Below are 25,951 nucleotides of genomic sequence, written 5' to 3'. Positions count from 1 at the left end.
CTTGGTAGTGGGCCAGCTGGCTGTATCTTCTGGCTTCTGCTGCTGCGTCAGTGAGCAGAGCAGGTGGGTAGAATATCGATGTTCCCTGGCACAGCGACACCAACACCCCCTGAGTCTTGCTGAGGCTTGGCGATGCCATGTTTCATTCACTGTGTTTATCAACACGCCACGTTAAGGGGGCATCTGTTTAAAAGGCTGTTTGCAACACATCAGGGCTTTCATTTGGTCGTGGAGATAAATCAGTCCATTGCTGCGTAGTCTCTAGACAGAAGCATCGACTGAGACGTAGCCATGGTTTATAGTAATCTCAAACTCGGGGCGATGGAGGAGATGGATTTTCGATTGTTACATAATGACTTCTGGATATGTAAGGCTGGCAATAACAGCTCTTCCTCGTGGCAGTAGAATACCGTTCCCACTGTGTACGACCACAAACATGTGTACTCTCCTCATGGTTTACCGGCCAGCCCCCCAGCACAGATTTAAAAAGTTGTGCCTTTATGTTTGTATTATTTAAACTATGGCAGCCACTGCACTCCTGATCATCTCTGGACGGAGGGATCCCCCACTCTGCGTTCCTTTTCAAGATTTCTTCCTTGCTAATTAAAGGAGTTTTTTCTTGCCCCTTGGGGGGCTTTGGTCAGGGGGGTGTCATAAACATATGGCCTGTTAAGCTCTTCGAGACTGTCCCTGGGATTCAGTGCTATACTAATACAATTAGTGGACATTTTATTTGAATTACTAATGCGTCTTTCACTCTCTGTAACCCATACCTCTTGGGTGCCTTATTCAACGTGTTCTCCAATGCCGGCTGCCTGATGCTGATTGGTTGTTCCGTGTCCCCTGTGGTCCCGTCCAGATCACCAGGATAACCAACGTGTCCCACCTGGGCCGGCTGCGCCTTCTCAACCTGGCAGGAAATGACATCAGCCGCGTGGAGAACCTGCAAGGTCTGGACTCCCTCACTGAACTCAACCTCCAACGCAACTGCATCTCCTCTGTGGTGAGGGGCCCGCCGTCTCCTGAATTATTCACTCATTCCCTTCATCTTGGAAGAGGATACTGCAGCATTTCACCTCCATGATACATGAGCTGAGCTTTCCCTGTCTAATACTCCTTGTCTTGCAGTGAACCAGTAATGTATGGAAGGACAGCGCTGTGTACTGTATGTCTCCTGGCGGGCTGAGGGGAGTAGTTATTGTATGTTGTACGTCCTTACAATACCAACAGTACTTAGAATTGTGTATCATCTTATCCTAGCTATTATTTTGTATACAGGGAATGGTTAACCTGGTCATTGTTAGTGCTTGGCACTTGGTTCTATGAACATCCTTACTGTACTGACAGCGGTATATTGTTGTTTCTTTTTCTTGTGACAGATGTACTTATTGTAGGTCGATTAGGGTACGTCTGCTAAATGCTAATGTAAATGTTAATGTAATGAGTTTAGTGTCTACATGCTGATGTCGCTACCCGATGAACAGTGGAGAGCCTCGACCTCGATGTGCTCTCAGGGGGGGCTCCTGAGGGCCGTGTCAGTGTGTGTGGAGGCGGCTGGGCTATGTCTGACCTGTATGCCCCGTGGTAATGCTCTGTACAGATGGACAGGCCTGGAGCTCAGGGCCGCAACGCTCTAAATCTGGTCCCGGGTCGTAAACACCTGAGCGGACCTGTCTTCTGTAACGGCCCAGTTGGATTACACTCGGCTCGGGAGGGGGGGGGGGGGGGGGGGGGGGGGGGGGGGATAGGAGGTGAGGGAGGGAAGCGTAGGGGCTCCTGAAGAGATGGGTGGGGGGAGTTCACACGCATCACCTGATGATGCCAAGAATAACACCGTAATCCTTTTACTTTAACACACACACACACACACACATGCACGGAAACACACACGCACAAACACTTAAGGCCTTTTTATGGTCCCACGTTCCTGCAACGCAATGACCACGCAGAAGCTTCAACGCAGTCGTGAACGTTTATGGTTCTGCGTCGGGTTTTAGTAAGCGAACCACGATTTTTCGGAGGCGCACGTCAGGCCCATACGTCCTTGCGGACATAAGGGGTCCGTAGCCCCCTTGCGTTGCTTGAACGTGGAACCATGAAGAGCCCTTTACACAGAGATACAGACAGACAGACAGACAGACAGACAGACACACAAACACTCACACTCACACTCACACTCACACACACCGTGGTGCAGGCCAATATGTAAATGTTGGTGGAAGTGTTTTGGTTCCTGTTACCCAGGGGAAGGTATCCTAATACCCTCAATTACCCTCTTGCTGAAACAGAATATTCTGCAGAAACAACATCAATGAACCGTGTCTATACAGTCGAATCAGAGACAGGGCAGGTCTAAACAGGCTGTTGCCTGCTCATGTGCGTATCTCTGAGCTCTGCTCTGCTTCCACAGTCAGACTGAAAAACGTCACCTGGGTTCATCTCCCACTGCAATCACACCCCACCGTCCTGCCGGGCACACGCTTGTATGTGTACGTGTAATTATGGGATGTAGGGTTTTAGTATGTGCTGCGGAGGGGGAAAAGGAACCCAGCTTCAGCAGTTTGTGCGGTGGCTGCCTCTCAAGGTGTTTGCTGCCTACTGCTTACATCAGCGAGGCTCACCGTAAACACTGTCCTCCAGCTGGCGCCGTCCTCCAGCCCACCAGGGGGCAGCGCTCAGGGCTGGGGGACAAAACGCATGCCTGGTGGTTTTAAGACCGGTCATCATTGCGTGTGTACGCCCTAATTTAAGATTTCCCTTTTCTGAGATCAGGTCATTAACATTTAACATTTAGGGCATTTATTAGACGCCTTTATCCAAAGCCACTTACAATAATGATTATGTACATTGGTCAGAAGACAGAGAAACAATACATAGCTGTCAGTACAGTAAGGATGTTCATAGAATCAAGTGCCAAGCAGCACTAAAAATCACTAGGTTAACCCTTTCTCAGAATACAATAAAGATATCTAGGATAAGATGCTATACGATGCTAAGTATTATTTTTGTTAAGTGCCAGGGCGTACAGACAATAAGCAAGTGACAGGAGTTTCAACATACAATGTGTGCGTAAATATGAGTAAGTAGGATGCAGTTATTTACAAATCTAAGTTCTACCATTGAGTCTCCGTCCAGTGTGTGTGGCCCCGGCGACGAGGTCGTTCACCACAGCAGATTGTAGGCCAGCCTAACCCTCTTCTCCCCGCCTGTCTCTGAGGAGCCCCAGCTCTCCTCTGAGCTCATGTGTTTATCTCTCTGGCGGAGGAGAGGTGCTGCGGTCTGCTCAGATGAACGGCCCTGCCAGAGCCAGGCCTTCGTGTGAACAACGATGACATGCAAGCTGTCGGTGTCCCAAAGTTCACAAACACGCACGCGCACAGGCACCCCCACACGCACACACGGGCAGACGCACAAACGACTCAAATATTTAGGTATACACACACACACACACGCACACACATACACATTGAGGATTCCACAACTCTCACGTTGTTGTTGTCGTTGTGTAGTTGTTGTTTGAAGGCCCACAACAGCACTGTGTGTTTTCTGATGTGCAGCAGAACACCCCTGGTATGACATCATTTTGTCTGAGACAAGGGGGCTATTTATAGACTGAGACAGCGGTGAGCTCGGCTGCGGCCGCTGACAGACAAACAGACGGCAGGCGTGCAAAGACAGGAGACTCCCACACACAGCCAGGTGCTGGGGCATGTTGTCTCCTCACGGCACGGCCCGGCGCGGCCTTCCGACCGCCCCGTCCGGGTGCAGGACTTCAACCACCGCTTCTGTTGGTGGGGATGATTTGGATTGATCTGGTGACTACTGTGTTCTGTGCTGCTCTGATTCCTATGAACTCATCACCCTGTGACGTCGGACCGTGATCAGAGACGCCTGCTGTCTGCCGTGACTTGGCGGGAACTCTGCCTTTATAGCGCTGAGCCCTGCCCCTGCTGTCCAATCAGAGCTCATCACAGAGGGAGTGCCAGAGAGAGATGGGGGGGGGGGGGGCACAGGAAGCCAACCCCGACCCGGCCTGGTCTGAGTCATAATGATACTCGTATGCCCACGTGTATCGAATGCGATTGTGTGAGTGGGAGCCGAATTGGCTCCGCTCAGAACCGCTGTTGGGACAATACAATACCACCATAATATGAGTCTTCATCATCATAGTATCTGATGATGCAATCAGAAAACCTGGTTCAAACATAGTGGGCGTTAGCAGTAGGGTCTCCCTAGTCTCTGGGACTGCAGAGCAGGAGGAACAGTGAGTCTAACTCAGAAACAGTGCAACATTTGAGTTGGGCTGCATTCCATGTGTTTCGCCTTAAGGTGCAGATCTACCGACGGTACTGTACTGGCCTGCCTGCCTCTTTGCCTTTTTGTCTTCTTGCCTGCCTGCCAATCAGTCTGCTTGTCTCTAACTTGTTTTCGTGTCTTCTGCATTCGCCGGTTCCCGACACGCCGCCGACTCTGATCTCCGGGTTGGCTTGTCATCCGAAGTTATCAAAATGCAGATCTGACATGATGCAGAGCTGGCTGTGATCATAACAGATCTGAGCCTGATCATAAATGTTTAGGAGGAACACAAATATGTTTTTCACAGTTCTGACTAGCGGATAGGCTCTGATGCTAGTAGACGAGGGTAGTGTGAGGTTCATCCCCATGAATGTCCAGGTCGCTGGGGTGACGTTTCTGTGGAAGGCAGCCTCTGCTAGGGGGGTGTGATGGCAACATGCCCTGACACTTCACCCAGTTCCTCACACACTCTACTCCCTGCGAAACACACACACACACACACACACACACACACACACACACACACACACACACACACACACACACACACACACACACACACACACACACACACACACACTGAGACCCCCCCCGCCTGTGCCCTGCCCCTGCTGTCGGGGCTGTCATCCCGTCAGCTGGTGTCGCTGGTGGTCTATGCTCTCAGCTGTCAGCCTGTGGGTCAGCTGCCTCCCATGAAGCTATTGATCGGCTCATCCGGACGGAAGCTGAACCAGAGTCCCCATTCCTCGCCTGAACAACACACATCCCCCCCAGTCCCCATCGCTACCGCCTTTTGTTCTTTTCCGTGGCTAGCTAACTAGGTAGCCAGCTAGGTAGCTAGCGCCTGTGTGTTTGCATCTACAGTGAGTCTCCTGCAGCAGCAGTCCTCTGCATTAGCGCAGCACACAGCTCTCTCCCTCCCCTCCCCCCTCTCTCTCACCTCTCTCTCTCTCTCTCTCTCTCTCTCTCTCTCTCTCTCTCTCTCTCTCTCTCTCTCTCTCTCTCTCTCTCTCTCTCGCGTGCGCTTTTCGCCTCCCGGTCTGCGTGACTACGAGGCTGTGCGTGCGTGTCTGTGTGTGCGCAGGGCGGACAGGCACGCATGCCGGAGCGACGCGCTGCAAGGTGACAGAGATAGAGAGAGAGAGAGAGAGAGAGAGAGAGAGAGAGAGAGAGAGAGAGAGAGAGAGAGAGAGAGCGCGAGAGAGAGAGAGAGAGAGAGAGCGGCGCGTTATTATGGGCAGCTCTCTGATACCCGCTCGCATCCGCCGACACCTTCTCCCGACCACAGCCCGCCTCCATCGCTCTGCAGCCTCCCTGTCTCACCCCCTCTCCCCCTCTCTCCTCCCTCCCTCCCTCTGCCTCCCTGGGCTTCTAGACGGAGCTGGAAACCCTTCCCTGCCTGCAGCGCCTCTTCCTCAGCTGGAACAACATCAGCAGGTAAGGGTCCTGCCGCAACGCTACCTGCTAGCCCAGGCTAGCCCAAGGCTAGGCCAGGGTAGGCCCAGGTTAGGCCAGGGTAAGGTCAGGCTAGGGTATGCTAGGGTAGGCTAGGGTAGGGTAGGGTAGGGATGGAGAGCTCCCGGCTCCCTCTCCCTGGGCACCAGGCCAGAGCCTGATGACGCCCACACAGAGAGATCCCCCGCTGTTACCTTGGCGACATGTGTGCAGTCCGATATGCAGAGGTGACAGGGGAGATAGCGAAGGTCCAGCCGATCATACCAGTGCTGCATGTTAAAACAGGGGGCTGTTCTTTGATGGTTGGCCGTTAGTACCAGTGGTGGGCGGTCAAACAGGGGGCTGTGTTGTGATGCTTGGCAGCAGCAGCAGAACCACGCCCTGTGTACCCCTTAATGCAGACCCCCCCCCCCTCAGTTCGTGATGTGGCCTGGGCTCTCTGGGCTAACTTCACCCCGGCGGGCTGTCAGATGTGTAGCTAGCGGTGCTAAGGGCAGGTAGGCTAGCTACAGTGGCCCCAGCAGCCCAGTGAGCACCATGTTCGCCCCGAGGAGTGGCCTCCGGTTGGGATTCACAGGGTGACACAGTGTCACCGCCCGCCGACTGGAGCAAAGTCACCTTGTGCTCTGAATAAGTGACATCCGAGCTAACTCCCACTGCTGGTGGTGTGTGGGGCTGGTTGTTGTGTGTTATGCTAGCAGTAGGCAGCCTCCAGGCACTCAGTCCCCAGATCAGATGTATTCCTGACTACACAGCATTTCATTTGTGGGCAAATACATTTTTTAGAGAGAAAATGAAAGTAATGATGAATAAGAAAGGTTTTTCACCTTCAGTCTCACAATCTAAAGAAGGTTTAATGAGTTGTATTCAGTTTGTAAGACTGTCATATGGATTTGAACCACACATTGGGCACATCCAAGCATGCATTAGTGCCAGCTTCCAATCCCCTGCCAGCGGTGAATAGAATAAGATTAGAATAATTAAACACTCGTTTTCATTTTTCGTAATGATTTCATTCTCACTCAGATCAAACTATAGCCAGCAGCTGCCAAACCGTGGAAGTAGTTTTATTGGATTTCAATCAATGTATGACACGTCATGTGTTGGGTGACATCACCTGCCACACATTTCAGACAATCAGAAAGATGAATTGCAAAGCTCCTTGCGGGCTGAATTAAATGTATGATTAGCATCAAAACCAATCCGATCCTTGTGTTGTTTGAAAGAGGCTTTATGCCCCTCAAGGATTTCCAGCTGACTCATTCTTGGAGGTAATTATCTCAAGTAAACGTGATAATTACCATCTCATTGACACGGTCTTCGCCCGGCCCGCCCACGTAAACACACAGCTGTTTTAAGTACGGTTGCCACAGGCAGGGTCCTAATGGCGCCATGGCCATATTCTCTAGTTCTCCACGGTGCTGCCAGGACCGATTCAAAGGGTTTCATGTTGTTTCTCATGAGCTCAGCGTTGCGTTAAAGGGCATCCAAATGTAGACTTGGGATCTTCTCTCTACAAACTCAAACAGCAGAGAACACGTCATACAGGGGGTAATGCTTTGTATGCTATGCAATCATTTGCATTTACATTTACGGCATTTAGCAGACGCTTTTATCCAAAGCTAATTACTATTAGTCCATTTGTCAGAAGAAAGAGAAACAACAATTTATCGCCGTTGGTACAGTAAGGATGTTCATAGAAATAAGTGCCAAGCACTAGAATTGCTAGGTTATCCCGTTACCCGTACACAACAAAGATAGCTAGGAAAGGATACGTCACAATAATAAATGCTATTTTTATACGATTTTTAATTGCCAGGACGTAAAACATACAATAAGTGTGTAGGTCAAGGGTATACTACTTGAGTGTTACCACAGTACCAATTTGATCCTATACTGTTACTCTTCATGACACACTGTCCATAAGATCCTGAGTCTGGGCTCCTTTGAACATTCGTTGTCAACATCAAACCCATTTCTAACGTGACTATCTGTGCCAACATTGTTATGAAACTCGTTAAGATGTGAATGTTAAATCCGGAAACATCTAACGCCGGTTCCGGTACCTGTGTGTAAACCCACGTTCCCGTGCTGATGGAGGCTAACCCGGGGATCTTTTTTTCCTTCCCAGCTTGGCAGGGATCCCCTGCCTCGGAGACTCCTGCCCCCTCTCTGAGCTCACCCTGGATGGGAATCCTGTAGCCCTGGAGACATGGTACAGACAGGCCGTCCTACGCTGTGTGCTTCACCTCAAACAGCTGGACATGAAGCGGATCACAGTAAGGCTCCCCCCTGTGTGTTGGTGTCCCCCTAGTGGTCACCCTAGCACCGTACCACGCCAGTCATGACCCAAACCATAACCCCCCCCCCACGGACACTAGAGCGGTGGCTGGGCGCTGCTGCTGCACGTCGGTTGTGCTGGTAACTGGTTGGGCAATATAGTTGTGGGAAAAACGGTCATTATACGGTAAAGGTTCTGCATTTATACAGCGCTTTTCTTACCAGTGGCTGCTCAATGTGCTTAACAATACTGCCTAACATTCACCCATTCATACACACATTCACGAATGACGCCGGCGGTGTCAACCACGCATGTTGACAGCCAGCTCGTCAGGAGCAGTGAGGGTGAGGTGCGGGGGGGGATCGAACTAGCAACCTTCCGCTTGCCAGTCAACCCGTTCTACCTCCACTACCGTGGTACTACTTTGATTGTTAATAAATACTGTTGCAGAGCTGCGGTCTGATGTTTTATCTATTTGTACACGTTCTTCTCTGGGAACGTCTGACTGATGTCCTCATGGTCTGTCCCGACGGGCAGCGTCTGAGTCAAGGCAGGTTTCTATCTGCAGCCCTTAACACATTTAGAGTTTTAAAGAGCTCTTTCTGCATTATATATGCTTATTATACACATTATACATGCCCATTCATGCATGCTTCATGAGGTTTGCCTTCAAACGAGCAAGAACTAAATCCTGAAAAGCGAGAGGGAAAAGCATTGTGCATGGTCGTAGTCAAACTGTTAGTATGTTAGTATCTTTATTAATTCCTGTCGAATTTAAACAAAGTTACATACATTACGACCCCTTAGATTTGGATTCTTTGTGTGACTGCACCAACCCCATCTCCACGAGTTTACTTAAATCTATGCTGTAATATGGCTGCAGGGGAACTTGCTGCTCATTGGGCTTTGAAGATGAAGATTTGTCTCTTCCACTGTAATATTGAACACTCGCCTCCGGCAGTCCGTTGGGTCAGGATCACATTGTTTGAGATGGAAATCAATCTCTGCCTGTCATCCGATTTCCTATTATTTATGAATGATTTGAGAGCAGTGGTGCCAGTGTGCAGGCTAGTGAACTAGCTCCCCTGGCACCTGGTTTATGAGCGCAGTATGGATTATTTCAGAAGCTAACTTAGAGGTTAGCCCTGTATGTAGCTTGAGGCTGTTCATGGCTGCTGCTGCTCTTCTATTAGGAAGTGACACGTAGCTATATACAATGTATTATCATCGATATTAGTAAAAATAACATTAGTATAATAATAATTGATCCGTCCAGGCTAGCAGCTAGCCTGTATTGATCCAGTCTGGCAGGGGAGCCCCCTCCAGCGCTCATCTGGCACTCTCAGATTGTGTCGGCAGCAGCAGTGTTGCATTCTGGGAGCTAAGTGCTCGCTTAGCTGCTGGGTAAAATTGATACCCAGACCGAAACCCAGACAGATTATCATGCGATGCTGCGTGCTGGTGTGGAGCCGCTCGCTCTCTCTGTGATGCGTCATGCCTGCCCTAGTGGTGGACAGTGTGGATGGACGCACCGCATCTGAGGTCTCTGTCTGTCTGTCTGTCTGTCTGTCTGTCTGTCTGTCTGTCTGTCTGTCTGTCTGTCTGTCTGTCTGTCTCTCTCCGTGTCTGTCTCTCTCCGTGTCTCTCTCTCTCCGTGTCTCTCTCTCTCCGTGTCTCTCTCTCTCTCTCTCTCTCTCTATCTCTCTCTCTCTCTCTCTCTCTCTCTCTCTCTCTCTCTATCTCTCTCTCTCTCTCTCTCTCTCTCTCTCTCTCTCTCTCTCTCTGTGTTATGAATGGAGCGCGGGTCTGATTGTACCGTCTGTCTGTTGCAGGACGAGGAGCGGCGTATGGCTGCTGTCCAGGCTCGGAGAGAGGACGAGAAGAAGAAGGAGACGCACAAGCAGGCGGTTCATAAGGTAGCGTCCCCCCCCCTCTGTTAGGATCCATTAACCAGGAGAGGTAGCTTGTGAATTGATTTAACCACTTTGGCCGCATCAATCCTGCTCTTCACCGTTTGTCTTGTTATGTGGATGTTGATGGTAGCAATGAGTTAGCAGGTAACATGTTCCAGTGATATTTAGAGGTAACAGGTCCCAGTGACGAGTTAGAGGGAACAGGTTAACAACGTTACATGTTGTGACATGTTGAGTCTAAAATCCACTGCATGGTTTTAGCTCGTCATACGCATTAGAATTATAGCAACTGTGTGTTACCAATCGGGCGGTTCTAATCTATCTGACCTTCTAATCCTGCCTTTTGGAACGTTTTGAATCTGAATCTGCTCTCTAAAACATTTTGCACAACCCCCACATTTTGTGGGGGTTGTGGTCAACGACTCTGGTCTGTGGTTGTCGGATCTGGTCCACATACAGGACTGCCATAGCAGGGGGGCGCAGATCCGGCCATGATGCCTCATGGTTCATTGTGAGATTGTAAGGAATGATCTTTGAAATCTGCTGCAGCTTCACCGTCCTCCTCCTCCGTTGCCCGTGCCAGTGTCACGGGAGGACTCCCTGCTGTGAAGAGCAGAGCTCCTGTCTTTGTCCGGCCAGATGATTAATAACCCGGAGGGGGGATGTTACAGGAAGGTTACGTGCTAACGAGAGGTTGCAGCTCAAAGGGTCTCTCTTTGTATTTCCTCTTCACACAATAAGAAGTATACTGGTCCGCATATGAGCGTGTGGATGTTAGTCTAAGGGTGTTTGGTGAGCTTGTTCCACTGAATATGCATGCATATAGTATGGCATGTAGTGCGTGCATAGCGTTTCAGCAGCTGTTCAGCAGAGCTGGTACCTTGTTGACGTATGGACCAGGCTTGTGTGCTCATTGTCTCACTGAAACAGAAAGTGATATATTATGGGATGTATGTTTCCTCAGCTTGGGATTTACAGTGGATGACTCACTCAGCCCCAGACCCCTGTATCTGGTAGGGGCGCATTCCAAACCTCAACCTTTCGAAACCGAACGTTGAATTATTTGAGGGGAAAATGGGCAGAAGCAACATCCGTCTCCTGGTGAGGGAGGGAGAGCAGCCGTACACCAGATGAAAGGCTGCAGTCGACCGCGGTACAGAGGGAAACAGATCTGTTTGACTTGTGCCAGGCCTTTTTTTTTCTCCCATAATCCCTTGCTCCAGTGGTGCTGGCTCTGAGAGAGGACAGGTCCGGTCCGGTTGTATTGTTACATGAACAATACTGCAGAGGAGTCACATGACGTAAAGGGGACATTTGAAAGAGGAAAGCTGGGATGATGTGCAGCTTTCAGGTGTCCCAGGGAATCTGGTTCACACACAGTTCAGCATCGGCTTAACGGAAAAAATAAACCAAAAATAGTCTATTTTTGTGTTTGATACAGACAGCTTTGGTTTGCGGTGTGCATTCTTCTTCAGAGGACTGTCATCTGAAACCTGCTTTGTCCCCTTTGTTTCTTTGTGTGTGCGTGTGTATGTGTGTCTGTGTGTGTGTGTGTGTGTGTGTACGTGTGTGTCTGCATGCATGTGTGTTTGTACGTGCGTGCGTGTGCGTGCGTGCGTGTGCGTGCGGTTGTCCCTCCAGGAGAAGCGGCGGCTGGCCATCCGTAACGCGGCCCAGCAGTGGGAGGGGGTCCGGGCCAGCCTGGAGCCCCCCCCTCCCAATGGAGCCAAGGAGGAGGTCAGTCCGGAGAACAGCCCCGCCCACAGCCCCGCGCAGACCAATGGCATCGCCCAGGAGCCCTCCCCGGACGAGCCAAAGTAAGGAGCGGCGTCTTCGCTCACCCAGCTAGCCGTCGCAGGTAGCGGTAGCCCAGTCGCTCGTTGGCATGACGACGGTCAGTCGTCATGCCAACGAGCGACTGGGCTAGCGGTAGCTCACCCAGCTAGCTGTCGTGTGTCGCGGTAGCTCACCCGCTCGTTGGCATGGCGACGCTTAGTCTTCATGCCAACGAGCGACTGAGCATGCGGGTGGTCACACCCAGCTAGTCGTCGTGTGTAGCGGTAGCTCAGTCGCTTGCTGCCATGACGACGGTCATCATACTTTTGTTACCGGGATGTGGTGCAGTCACTTCCCATGTTGTTGTCCTTCTCCCATCACTGGCTGGTAAAGTCTCACTGGTTTGTGTGGGAATATATCAAAGTTAAATGAAAGGTTTTGGCATCAAACATCTGTATGCAAAAATGCTGATTTAAATGCATTTTGGTGTGTGCTGCTGAGAGAATATTGTGGTTAAGTGATCTTTTCTGTCAGGCGGGTCAGCCCCCTGTCAGGACCCGAGAAGCCTACCATCGCTAGTGAGAACCGACTCCGCGTGCCCAGCCGTCCCAACAGCCCCCGAGACCCCAAGTAAGACCCCACGCACACGCACATACGTACATGCACATTTATGTACACACACACACACACACACACACACACACACACACACACACACACACACACACACACACACACACACACACACACATACCACACACACACACACGCACGCACGCACGCACGCACACACACACGCACGCACGCACGCACGCACGCACGCACGCACGCACACACACACACACACACACACACACACACACACACACACACACACACACACACACACACACACACACACACATACCACACACACACACACGCACGCACGCACGCACGCACGCACGCACGCACGCACGCACGCACGCACGCACGCACACACGCACACACACACGCACACACACACACACACACACACACACACGCACGCACACAGATACACACGCATACACACACACACACACACACACACACACACCTACCCACGCACACACACACACACACACACTCACACAGAGTTTATTGTTGCATTGTATTGTTGCATATCGTGTCAGAGGGAAACAATTTGTTTTGCCGGTCGTGGCTACAAATGGAATAAACCACAGCGTATTGTGACTCTCCTTGGTTTGGTTTCTAAACAAATAGCGTAACATGAGTTAACACATCTGCAGAGGGGGATATTTGTTATAGTGGATCCATTCTGTCGACAATATATTCACGGGAGACCCATGTGTCACAAACACTAATGTTTTGTTCTAGCCGGTTGTGCTGCTTAGCCTAGCCGCCATCAAACTGTCATCATCACCACTGCTAAGTGGAGTGGGGTCTGCCATGCGGTCGTCCATTGTTGTCTTCTAACATGTTGTGATATTTTTTATAGTTATCACTGAGTAGACAAACTGTGAGTAACCTTCAGAAAGTACAACCCATTAGCCACATGCAATGTTGTAGTGCGTTTATATTAATACACGTGCTTCAGGCCATTGTGGCTCAACAAAAGGCCTTCAGCAGAACTACTGAGAGACGGAGTGGCAGGGAGACAGTATGTTTCTCTGAGCAGTGTGATGGAACATGAGATCAAGTGTGAAGCTGTGACTACTGCGTGCAATTGCTGTAGTGCAGCTCCTAGACACACACAGTCTATCAGCTGGGGATGGACTCAAACATAAGGCACCAAGCTGAGGGGGCATCAGTCACATGCTCAGTCTGCTAGTTGGAGAGTTCATGCATTTATATATGTATAAATATAGAAATATTTGTATCATTATCTTATTATCTGATTTAATCTCTGCTTATCCTGACTGTTTGATGAGTTGATGAAATACACCATTGATCAAGGGGTACGGCTCGCAAAACATTTTCATCCTCCATTCCAATTGTAACTATTGCAGCAAGACTAGAAGCATCCATCTTCCACTGTTCTATAGAGATAGCGCTGTTATTTACGCTGTGTAGGAACATTGTATTAAACGTGGGTACAGGAGCCCTGTTAGTGCCTCTGTGATACACAGCCCACGGGGTGCGCCTTGGCGTAGTAAAGTACCTTTTGTTCCACTCCTCCATAGTCGTCCAGGTTTCGCTGGCTCCAGTCTGTCATCCTCGCGTCACACGGCTGATGTAGGAGTGATGAAGCTCCTCTGCTAGCTGTGAATTCACTGACACGATGTCAAGAGCTCATCTCGTCAGGTTTATCTAGACGGGGTAATGGAACAGAGGCCTTGGCAGCTCGGCCGTCACAACTTGCCAAACCATTATTGCTTCTCTGGAAAGTGGCCAGTGGAGGAAACACACCTTCACTCCACGTTTCAGGGTCAGCCTCTGGGAGGGACCAGTGGAGGTCACGCCCTCCGCACCTTAGGGTTTATTTCTCGATGGTCTCAGAGACAGAAATCCTTGCCAACATCTAAACCTAGACGATACGTTCTCAATCGTTTGGTATTGATTCATAGCGATGGTGACGTCTTCGTGCACCATCTGATGGTTGTTATTGGTGTTACTTGTGTGTCGTCAGGGCAGCGCAGCACCTGGTAATGGTTTTGGTTTATGTCAGCATTCCAAAGTCGTTCCAGTTTATAGTTTGCTGACGGTGCATTAACCACTGTAACTCCCTCATGGCTAAAGAAAAAAATGGTAACCACAGCGAAGAGTGTGTGTGCATTTTTGTGTGTGTGTGTGTGTGTGTGTGTGTGTGTGTGTGTGTGTGTGTGTGTGTGTGTGTGTGTGTGTGTGTGTGTGTGTGTGTGTGTGTGTGTGTGTGTGTGTGTGTGTGTGTGCGCCTGGGTGCCTAGGTGAGTGTGTGTGTGCGTGTGTGTGTGGGTATGCGTTGGTGCCATGGTGCGTGTGTGTGTGTGTGTGCCTGGGTGCCTTGGTGAGTGTGTGTGTGTGTGCCTTGTGCCTTGTGCCTAGGTGTGCGTGTGTGTGTGTGTGTGTGTGTGTGTGTGTGTCTGTGTGTCTGTGTGCCTGTATGTGCTTGTTTTCTTTCATGTTGATGGACTGCATCCTTAATTCGTGTGTAGGTGTATCAGAGTTTGTGAGAACCTTCTCAGAGAGCAGAACGGTACACCGATGGCGTCACACCGTAACTAAAGTGTAGATTCCACCACATGGGCACACACCGTGTTGAGGACCTGAGATCCAGAGAGACGCTGCTCATTGGGTTTCCTTTTCAAGAGGGAAACGGATGAAAGGCATTAAGAGTATCGAGGCTCAGATCCTGAGCCATCGGTTCCCCAGCGTCGCTGTCGGACCGAACGCCAGCCGCACGGAGAGCTTCCAGCGCTCCAGGGAGAGGATTATGTTGTTCCACAGAATTCCGTAAAGCTCTTCCTTTTTGGGCTGAGGGGGGGGGGGTTGCTGAAAATAGCCTCTAACTGAATGATGATATCGCAGCGGCGGGATCCATTTCCATCCTCCAGACGCCTAATCCCATCTCCTATGTCTCCTCCTGTGTCCGTTTGTCTCCTAGTTCCTCTATCTATTAGGTGGTCCTCTTCAAGAGGAGCTCTGGCCTGGCCGTCCGTCATGGGGGGGAGGGGGGGGGGGGTGTGAGGTGGAGAGTGTAGAGTGTGTGTCTGGCTCATTTCCAGGGGTTTCACCTGGTTTGACTTGACTAGGGTCTCTGTGTTTTTGTGCGTCATCTCCCCGTCCTGCCGTCCAACCGGCCCTGGGTCACTGGAGGCCTTAGCCGAGATAGATCTGGGTTGTGGCGTCCCTATTACTAGGGGGAGATTCTGGGTCCGGTCTCTGACAGATAGAGCTGGACAGAAGACCGCCATCTTTGGCCATCGTGTTCTTATCAATAGAAACCCATTAGTGATACTTCAGTTTTAAACGCTTTAATCTTTAAATACAAAACAAAAGACATTGTACACTCATTTCCGCCTTCTCATGGATTCTGGAAGTGTCCTTGTGTCATCGATAGTCCTGAAGAAAAATAACCATTAGGGTGACTAGCCAACACGGTTCTACTCAATAGACTAATGCCTCTGCTCTCAGGCTGTGCTGCCACACACACACACACACACACACACACACACACACACACACACACACACACACACACACACACACACACACACACACACACACACACACACACACACACACACACACACACACACACACACACTGTGGTGGTCTGACCTGGCGCTGACCGGGTCCCCAGGCTGGTCGTCTGCGTGTCACTCCGGCGTGGTGGGCCGGTTCAGGGCCTGATGTCAGGAGGTTCTCATGGGCCTCCAGCTTATGATGTAAGGGGAGAGGATCAGACCGGCCCAGGAATTCTCCCTCCTCTGGGCTTTGGTTTTAATCATCACAGAGCCGGCCTCTTCCTCGGTGCACTTAAACGGCTCAATTCAGAATCTGGGGATCCAGTCTGAACTAATTAAAAAAAAGAAAATCTTTTTTTTTTTTGCATAACATTCTAAGGAATTCCCTCATGATAGCTGCATAAATACTAGTTTTAAATCAATGAAAGCAACCTCACCTGGCCGAGTCTGATTAGACTCTGGGTGAGGCTTGCTGGGTGAGGCTGCATACCTGTTGCACATTGAGTATCAGTGTGCAAAGGTGGTTAAACCAGCCATCTACACACGCACTTGCACAAACACCTTGCAGCAAATTAACTGCTCAATTATTTTGGAATCGAATCTTCATTTTAAACAAGAGCCACTTTCATTCCCGTTTGTCATTCGCTGGCCCCGGTAGCTCTGCCCCTCGGAAGGTGTGTTCACCTGAGGCCGTCCCCATCTCACCCCGGGTACAGCTCCGGGGGAGACAGAGGGGAGAGTGTTCCTGAGAGCGGCTCTCTCTGGGAGATTATGTTTAAAGAGAGGTGGGCCTTTGCAAACACGGCTCAGTTACACATCACTCTCAGTCTCAGTCTCATTCTCACTCTCCCTCTCTCTCCTGGTCTCGGCATTTCTTCTGCGTACAGGCTTGAGCTTATGCACCTGGTTACCTCTGTCTCCCTCCCTCTCTTTTGCTGTCTCTCTCTCTCTCTCCCGCCCTCTTTTGCTCTCTCTCTCTCCCTCTTTTGCTCTCTCTCTCTCTGTTGCTGCCGTCTCTCTCTCTCGCTCCCTATCTCTCTGTCTCTCTCTGTCACTCTCTCTCTCTATCTCTCTCTATCAGACTCTCTTTTGCCCTCTCTCTCTGTTGCTGTCCTCTCTCTCTCTCTCTCTCTCTCTCTCTCTCTCTCTCTCTCTCTCTCTCTCTCTCTCTCTCTCTCTCTCTCTCTCTCTCTCTCTCTATCTCTCCCGCCCTCTTTTGCTCTCTCTCTCTCTTTTGCTCTCTATCTGTTGCTGCCGTCTCTCTCTCTCGTTCCCTATCTCTCTGTCTCTCTCTCTCGCTCTCTCTCTCTCTCTCTCTCGCGCGCGCTCTCTCTCTCTCTCTCTCTCTCTCTCTCTCTCTCTCTCTCTCTCTCTCTCTCTCTCTCTCTCTCTCTCTCTCTCTCTCTCTCTCTCTCTCTCTCTCTCTCTCTCTCTGTCATTCTCTCTCTCGCTGCATCTCTCTCTCTCAGCCGGGGTCTAGCCCTCAGAAGGTGGCACGGGGATGGCGTCAAACGGGGACAGGGTCCCGGGCTGGGGGGGGTCCCATGGGGTCCCGGTCAGGGGAGGGGGGGCATCTGATCTCTCGGTATGCCCAGCGGCGGTCCTCTGAGCGTCATCAGACTCTGAGGGCCTCTCTCTGGGACCGGTCCTCAGCACCGGTCTCACGACTCTCTTATCGGGCCGGGGCGGGGGGTCAGCTGCTGGCCGGGCCTTGGAGGGCGTCCTGCCAGGAGACCAGCAGGGGACCCGGGGAACAAGGGCCCCACCAGGGGGCTACTTCGTGTTTCTTTAGCCTCATGAATGGTCGCTGTCTCTTGAGGCCATGTAGAGGGCTGGATGTGGGCTCCATTGATAGGCCTGTGGTGGAGCAGTGCTCCATTGATTGGCCTGTGATGGAGTACTGCTCCAATGATAGGCCTGGTTGTGGATCAGTGCTCCATTGATAGGCCTGTGGTGGAGCAGTGCTCCATTGATAGGCCTGTGATGGAGCGGTACTCCATCACAGTGTTCCAGTGTGCTCCAGTGTTTGAGTGTGTGTTTGTGTGCTTCAATACGTGTGCCTGTGCGCGCGCGTGTGTGCTCGTGTTCACTCCTGCGTGTGTGTGTGTGTGCACGTGTTGACCCCACCGTGTGTGTGTTTGTGTGTCTCCCCCAGGCTACTGGAGGCCGGCTCCGCGGTGCAAATCCTGTCGCTGTCGGAGCAGCACCTGGCGGAGCTGGACGGGGACACGCTGCGGCTGGTGGGCCCTGGGGCCCTGGAGGCCCTGGAGCGCGGCTGGGGCGCGCAGACCGCTGGCGCCGTCTGCACCATCACCTTCCGCTACGTCCAGTTCGACGCCATCGTGCCCACGCTGCCCCGCATACGAGTCAAGTTTCCCAACCTCACGGTGAGGGTGGAGGTCTGCAGCCCGGGGTCAGGGTCCTGGGGTCAGGGGTCAGGGTCCTGGGGAGGGAGGTCAGGGTCCTGGGGTCAGGGTCCTGGGGTCAGGGGTCTAGGACCTGGTGTTAGGGGTCAGGGTCCTGGGGAGGGAGGTCAGGGTCCTTGTGTCAGGGTCCTGGGGCCAGGGGTCAGGGTCCTGGGGTCAGGGGTCTGGGTCCTGCACCCCAAGGTCAGGGTCCTGGGGTCAGGGTCCTGGTGAGGGAGGGCCTGCTCACACAGTCCAAATTGAGGTTTTACACAGTTACACACTCCTCACATCTATTCATGCTTTCTATTGCCCCCCCCCCAGCACCTGGTCTTCATGGAGACCAACCTGAGCCGGCTGGTCCAGCTGGCGGCTCTGGCCCAGCTTAGGCGGGTGGAGCAGCTCACCATCCACCCCGAGGGGAACCCGGTGGCCGCCCTGGCCCTGTGGCGCCCCTTCCTCATCTACCGCCTGCACCACTTCAACCTGCAACGCCTCAACGGCCTGGAGGTAGGTCCTCTACCACCTGGAGGTAGGTCCTCTAAGACCTGGAGGTAGGTCCTCTACCACCTGGAGGTAGGTCCTCTAAGGACTGGAGGTAGGTCCTCTACCACCTGGAGGTAGGTCCTCTAAGGACTGGAGGTAGGTCCTCTACCACCTGGAGGTAGGTCCTTTAGACCTGGAGGTAGGTCCTCTAAGACCTGGAGGTAGACCTTAGACCTGGAGGTAGGTCCTCTAAGGACTGGAGGTTGGTCCCTTAGACCTGGAGGTAGGTCCTCTACGGCATGGAGGTAGGTCCTCTAAGGCCTGGAGGTAGGTCCTCTAAGCACTGGAGGTAGACCTTAGACATGGAGGTAGGTCCTCAGACCTGGAGGTAGGTCCTCTAAGACCTGGAGGTAGGTCCTCTAAGGCCTGGAGGTAGACCTCAGACCTGGAGGAAGGTCCTCTTGACCTGGAGGTAGACCTTAGACATGGAGGTAGGTCCTCAGACCTGGAGGTAGGTCCTCTAAGACCTGGAGGTAGGTCCTCTTAGACCTGGAGGTAGACATTAGACCTGGAGGTAGGTCCTCTTAGACCTGGAGGTAGGTCCTCTTAGACCTGGAGGTAGGTCCTCTACCACCTGGAGGTAGGTCCTCTAAGGCCTGGAGGTAGGTCCTCTAAGCACTGGAGGTAGACCTTAGACCTGGAGGTAGCTCCTCTAAAGCCTGGAGGTAGGTCGGATTGAGTTTGTCGCTCTGCGTTCTTTGACTATACTGCGCTGCAGCAGTACTGCAGTCCCCACCTGGATTCCTAGGGTATCCTGAAAACAATAACTCTGTGCGTGTATTTCTAGCAGTGTAGTACGTCTAATATTCCAGCGACGGGGCATGTGTGGGGGTGACCGCGCGTCCTGACGTTTGTCTGTTTGTGTCCTGACTTCCGTCCGTCTGTCCCCAGGTGACCATGAATGATGTCATAGCGGCGGAGCGAGTGTTCGGGACCCTGGGTCTGGTGGCCGCCACCGAGACGCCGCGCTGCCGCCTGCTGCTGCTGCTGGAGGAGTCCCGGTGAGTCAGGAGCCTCCTACCTCCTAGGGCCCTACTGCCTACCATCCTACCTCCTGTCCTCCTAGGGCCCTGCTGCCTACCATCCTACCCTCCTAACCTCATACCCTCCTAACCTCATACCCTCCTACCCTCGTACCCTCCTACCCTCCTAGGGCCCTACTGACCTACCCTCCTACCATCCTACCTCCTTCCATCCTACTCCCCTACCCTCCTACCCTCCTCCACCTTAACACCCTACAGCCTACCCTCCTTCCCCCCTACCCTCCTACCACCCTACCCTCCTTCCCTCCTACCCTCCTTCCCTCCTACCACCTACCTCCTACCCTCCTACCCTCCTACCTCCTTCCCTCCTACCCTCCTTCCCTCCTACCCCCCTTCCCTCCTACCCTCCTACCTCCTACCCTCCTACCTCCTACCCTCCTACACTCCTACCCTCCTTACCTCCTACTCTCCTACACTCCTACCCTCTTATTCTCCTACCCTCCTACCTCCTTCCTTCCACCCTGAGCAAACACTCTGTCTCTACAAACCCAGTGTTGCGTGTGGAGGCCCGTCTGTCTGAGTGTGTGAACGGGAGCGTTGTGTGAGCGTGAGAGTTGTGTTTACATAGCGCTCTATATCTTCACTTAACCTGTGCTGAGAAAGGGTTCAGCGTGTAAACACGGCTGAGTTGGAACACAGCCAGATGGCTCCCTCCTTCTGTATAACAACCTCTCACCGTACGACCCCGTCGCAGACATTATGACACGATCACAGAGCAATGTGCTGATCCTCGTCTTCACCGAGCCAACCCCGCCACTACGACCCTGAACCTCGGCTGATCATGCGATCAACACCATGAGTGTGTACGCGTTTGTCTTTGTGTGTGTAGCCATCTGGGCCCAAGGACCTGCGTGCGTGTGTGCGCACGTTTGTGTGTGTGTGTGTGTGCGTGCATGTGTGTGTGTGTTTGTGTGAGCGGGAGCAACACAACACGTGGCCCACATGTTCCGGGTGCTAGTCCTGATGTGTGTCAGGATATGGGTGTGGAAGGCATTCCTCTCTGACTCCAAAAGCACTTAGAACGTCACTCAGAGGCCGCCTGTCACAGCCTCGACAGACAGGAGAGAACACTGAGGAGCTGCCTGCTCTCACACACACGCACGCAACGACGCACGCATGCATGCAGGCAGGCAGGCAGGCAGGCAGGCAGGCAGGCAGGCACGCAAACTCTTGCTCAAACGCTGATGGGACAACACGCCCCAGTAAACGCACACACACACTGCCACACTGCCACACAGACACACAGACACACAGAAACACACACAGACACACACACACACACACACACACACACACACACACACACACACACACACACACACACACACACACACACACACACACACACACACACACACACAGACATGCACACACGCACACTTGCATCTTAATATTTAAAAGGTATACTTACATTAATTGCTATAATGTGATTATAGTATAATTACAAACTACTGGATGTATGTTATTATACTATAATTACATAATAGTAGTAATAATAATAGTAAATTGTTAAAACAGCGTTTTTCTCCCCTCATAGACACTTTGTGTATTCAGAGGTCAGTAGAAAGAGAAGCTCTGGCCTGAAAGCTGTCGTGTCTCGGACACACTGCAGTAAAGTGATCCCTTCTCTGCATTACTGACAATGAACCCTAATGACGGATAATCAGCAGGAATAAACAAGAGCCCAGGCAGCACGGCCCCGTGGCCCCTCTCTGGGGCCCCTCTCGGTGGCCCCCGCACCCAAACAAAAAGAAAGAATTGTGTCCCCAGCGCACATCTCCCTCACAATCACCGCCACCCGCCCCCCGCACCCTCTTACCCCCACCGGGCAGACGCGCAGTCGTCTGTGCACACCCACACATGTACACACCAACATATGCACACGCCCACACATGTACCAACACACACATGCACACACCAACACATGTCCACACCCACACTTGTAAACACACCCACACACACGTACACACATGCACACACATACACACACCCACGTACACACCCACACATGTACATACATACAAAACCGACATGAGTGCTATCTTCCATTCACATCCTTCCTTAGTGTTACCTTCCACTCATTTCCGCACTCTCTTCTTCTTACTCACGCACACGCACGCACACGCACGCACACGCACACACAAACACAGAGCTGAACCAAAGGGAGTCAACGCTGTCTCCTCATGTCCTTCGTTCCTTCCTCTCCTCTGACGCGGAGGAGACCTGCTGAGGAAAACAGACGCACACACATACACACGCAAGCATGGACCTACACACGCACACACAGGCATGGTCACGCATACATGCACACACACACACACACACAGAGACATGCGTCCACACACAAACACACACAGGCGCGTGCACACACAGGCACTCACAAACAGACATTAGCTGCTAGAACAACATAAACACTAGAGTGTGTAAAGAGTTTATTTGGCAGCGGGCCGGCTGTCATCGTGTCCGTCTGCACACACGATGTGGCGTCCAGGCGTGCTGCTGCGGTGTCTCCAACCCGCCGCTCCTACGATCCGTCTGGGCATGATCCCTTCGTCCTGCTGGAGGAGGAATGAACGCAATTAAAGTTTGATTGTGTTTTGTTTTCTGGGAAATACTTTACTGGCCCGGTAATCCGGTGCGGTTATTACAGACGTCTGAAGAGCCAGCGTTGTGTGGCCTCGTTTTTCATCCTTGTGCTCTCTCTAATGTCCTTGCATCACCCCCCCCCCCCCCCCCCCCCACACACACACTCTCGCTCTCTCTCCCTTTGTCTGTGACTCTCTCTCTCTCTCTTTTCCTCAACTCTTCCCTTTTCTTCCTCTCTCTCTCTCCTCATTGGTCCATCACCTTGGCCCCTCCCCCCCTGGCAGGAAGCGGCAGCTGCAGTTTCACCTGGAGGGGCGTGGCCGGCGGCCGGGCCAGAGCCCAGAGGAGCTGAGGGAGAACGGGAAGCTGCTGGGGGAGGGGCTTAGCCGGGCGCTGTTCAACTACCCGTGCCGGGACGGCGCCAGCGACAGCTCTGAGGTTCGTCACGCCACGCACGCCTAAACACCACCCAAACACCACCTGAACACCACCCAAAGGCTGCCTAAACACCACCTAAACAACACCCAAACACAACCTAAACACCACTCAAACACCACCGAACCATCGGCCACACACCACCCAATCACCAACCAAAGACCACCCAAACACCACCCAAACGCCACCACTCACGACCTTAACACCACCCAAACACCACCCAAACAACACCAAATCACAACCTAAACACAACCCAATCACCTCCTAAACACCGCCCATGCTACACGAACACACCACCTAAACAACACACAATCACCACCTAAACACCACCCAAACAGCCCTAAAACACCAAGCACCCTCGACACCTTCATCAGATAAGTTCGTTCTCATCTTCTGCAGCTCGTTAGAGGAGGCTCTCGTCTGGGTCTGAGTGCTTTGCTAACGTGTGGTTTCGCTCTTGCCCTCAGGAGGGTGCTGTGGAACCGTCGGAGCGTGCCGCCAACACCCAGCAGTACCTGCAGGAGCTGGTCCAGCGGGCGTCCGACACCCACCTGAAGGGAGAGGCGCTGCACAAGCTGTGGCCCTCCCTGTTTGTGGAGATGGTGAGGGACTGCGTGTTGGACATGAGGGACCGGCCGTCCTACCGCCAGGCCTGCCTCCTCAGACTGTCCCACAGCAAGTGAATGGGGCCGGCCATGTGGAGCCATACATCAACACAGAGACACACACACACACACACACACACACTGACTGTAACATACACAAATGACACGGTGAGACACACACGGGGAGACACAGACACGAAGAGACACACACACAAACATACACACACGGAGAGACACACACACACACACACGTACATAAATACACACACACACACACACACACACACACTGACTGTAACATACACAAACAACACAGAGAGACACACGGGGAGACACACACAGACACAAAGAGACACACACACACGCACACACGGAGGGACACACGCACGCACACATAACGACTGTAACACACAGAGACACACACAGAGCGACTGTAACATACACAAACGACAACACAACGCATGCACACACATACACAACACCAAACACAAAGCAAACAGGCATTCAAGAATAAGTCGTGCTTGCCAACGTTATCCGGACCGAAACACGTCGTCATGTGGTCACTCATTAGCCAATCACGTCTCTGGAAGCAGAGGATAATCTCCGCTTGTGTATTTGCGGCCGAAGCCTGGAGATGGTAGCAGAGAGAATGTTCTGAAGACCGCCCAGCGTGCACGTCTTGTCTGAATGTACGTCCTCACGCGAAGAAACCGACCGTCATCGACGCTTTGATTCCTGTCCCGTTTCTGGTGCTCTGCAACCCCTCATGCACCTGGGAAGCCTTCAGAGAGGGACCAAGTTTTACACCATCGTTACCCCTGTCCTGTCCCCCTCCCCCCGGAGACTAACATCACTGCTCCGTGTCTTAACTCACCCCCCCACATCTCTCCCTCCCCCTCCCTCGTCTCTCATTCCCACACGTCTCTCACTCCCTCTGCCTGACGACAGGACCTATAACTCCTATATCCTTTGTTGTTTTTCTGTTTCTTTGATGACCTCTTTGTGTGATTTTCTGTATGTATTTAGGATTAAACTATTCCCTGTCACATGTGATTATCTGCTCTCCCTTAAAGATGATAATAAGTGATTAGAGCAGGGCTTTCATTGGTGGATGAATTGAAATGTCCGTTGGTCAATTGGTGTAACGCTCTCCTTTCAAATGGTAAAGGAACAGGTGAGATATCCGTTTAGCTCATCCCTGTACGCGGTCCTGCATTCAGCTGCTGTCAGGCCTGATGAGTTGAACCGAGTGCGATTGCGAACCTTTGAATGCTGTGAATGCAGTGCGTCCGTGTCGGTTTCAACTCATCGTTTCCGCTCTTTTGAGCAAACGTCTTCTGACAGGATGTCACGTCGGAGCCGCAACCTTATTCACACCTCACAGAGCACGGAGGCCCGCAGAGGGCGGGGATGGAGGTGGTGGTGGTGGTGGTGGTGGTGGTGGTGGTGGTGGGGCAGGGGGGTAACCTACATGCTAGTTCACTGCCCTGCACTGGGAGGAACGGCCTCCATGAGGGTCCTCTGGTTGGGTAGGGAGCCCAGGCCTGGAATAACCCCCTGAGGCTCTGCAGATCTCCTCCGTTCTCCACCTGGTTCTCCTCAACCCTGTTCTGGAGCCTGAAGAACGTGTCCTCTATTAAACGGTATTTGGGTTAGAGTGCTTTTACTGTTTAAAGATGAAGTTTGAAATAGGAATTTAAAAAGGGGTACAAAGTGGGTGTTTTTTTCCCCCCACTTTCAAAAGGGAGCGACCACAAATCAAAAACATCAGGAGTCGACAATTTGAGATGCATGAAATTGTGTTCCCTATTTATACTAGAAGAGAGACAATTTAACAGTACACACTCTGAGGTGAGGCGTTTCTCAATAACAGTATACAGTATGTTCGATCAGTCAAGTTGACTCAATGTTTCATGGGGACGTTTTCAGGAGGTAGGTAAATGACCTTCAGGACTATGTAGATCACTTGCTCCTCTTGACCACTGTCACCACCAAGAGGTCCTGATGGTAAAATCCTACCCCCTGTTCCCAGAAGTGAACCAGTCTGTTCGAGGAGCTGCAGTTAATGGCTGCTGGTGGTGATAACATCAAGAGCCTGTGGTTCTGTGGCAGTGTGGTGAGAGTGGAATACTCTCAGAGTGCAGGTAGCCACATATTACTCCTCTGTGAATGAGAATGTCACAAACTATTTAATCCAAACAAAGGGATAAACGTAAGTGTTATCCCACCCAATTAGTTTTGGTCCTGTATCATGTGTTTAGACAAAGTCCATAAGGGACTATGATCTATTCTGATCCTCTTTGAAAACCGTTCAATGAAGAACGTCCTGAAACTCAAACCTGTTCTGATACAAATGTGTTCTTTAATCTGGTATCTGGGCCAGAAACAGAGACACACACACACACATGGGTTTGCCTTGAAGGGACGTCTGCACAGAGGGGGAGTAAACACATTGACATGCT

At 51.8% G+C, this 25,951-nt stretch overlaps 1 protein-coding gene across 1 annotated transcript in view; it reads left to right on the top strand.

Moving 5' to 3' along the window:
* LOC130403269 (leucine-rich repeat-containing protein 49) overlaps positions 1-24,526 on the top strand; it is a 30,762-nt gene extending 6,236 nt beyond the window's left edge. Inside the window, exons 8-18 of the mRNA XM_056607533.1 lie at positions 860-1,003; positions 5,672-5,733; positions 7,883-8,030; positions 9,865-9,948; positions 11,587-11,762; positions 12,256-12,351; positions 18,025-18,256; positions 18,599-18,784; positions 19,712-19,821; positions 22,734-22,887; positions 23,352-24,526. Coding sequence (XP_056463508.1) covers positions 860-1,003; positions 5,672-5,733; positions 7,883-8,030; positions 9,865-9,948; positions 11,587-11,762; positions 12,256-12,351; positions 18,025-18,256; positions 18,599-18,784; positions 19,712-19,821; positions 22,734-22,887; positions 23,352-23,567 — 1,608 coding nt within the window. The 3' untranslated portion in view covers positions 23,568-24,526. The remainder of the gene's footprint in view (positions 1-859; positions 1,004-5,671; positions 5,734-7,882; positions 8,031-9,864; positions 9,949-11,586; positions 11,763-12,255; positions 12,352-18,024; positions 18,257-18,598; positions 18,785-19,711; positions 19,822-22,733; positions 22,888-23,351) is intronic.
* The last annotated feature ends 1,425 nt before the right edge of the window (positions 24,527-25,951 follow it).

This window comes from Gadus chalcogrammus, chromosome 14 (genome assembly GCF_026213295.1).
Source record: "Gadus chalcogrammus isolate NIFS_2021 chromosome 14, NIFS_Gcha_1.0, whole genome shotgun sequence".
Taxonomy (NCBI): domain Eukaryota; kingdom Metazoa; phylum Chordata; class Actinopteri; order Gadiformes; family Gadidae; genus Gadus; species Gadus chalcogrammus.
The sequence above is the reverse complement of the archived record's forward strand: the minus strand, read 5'-3'. Positions and strand labels throughout refer to the sequence as shown.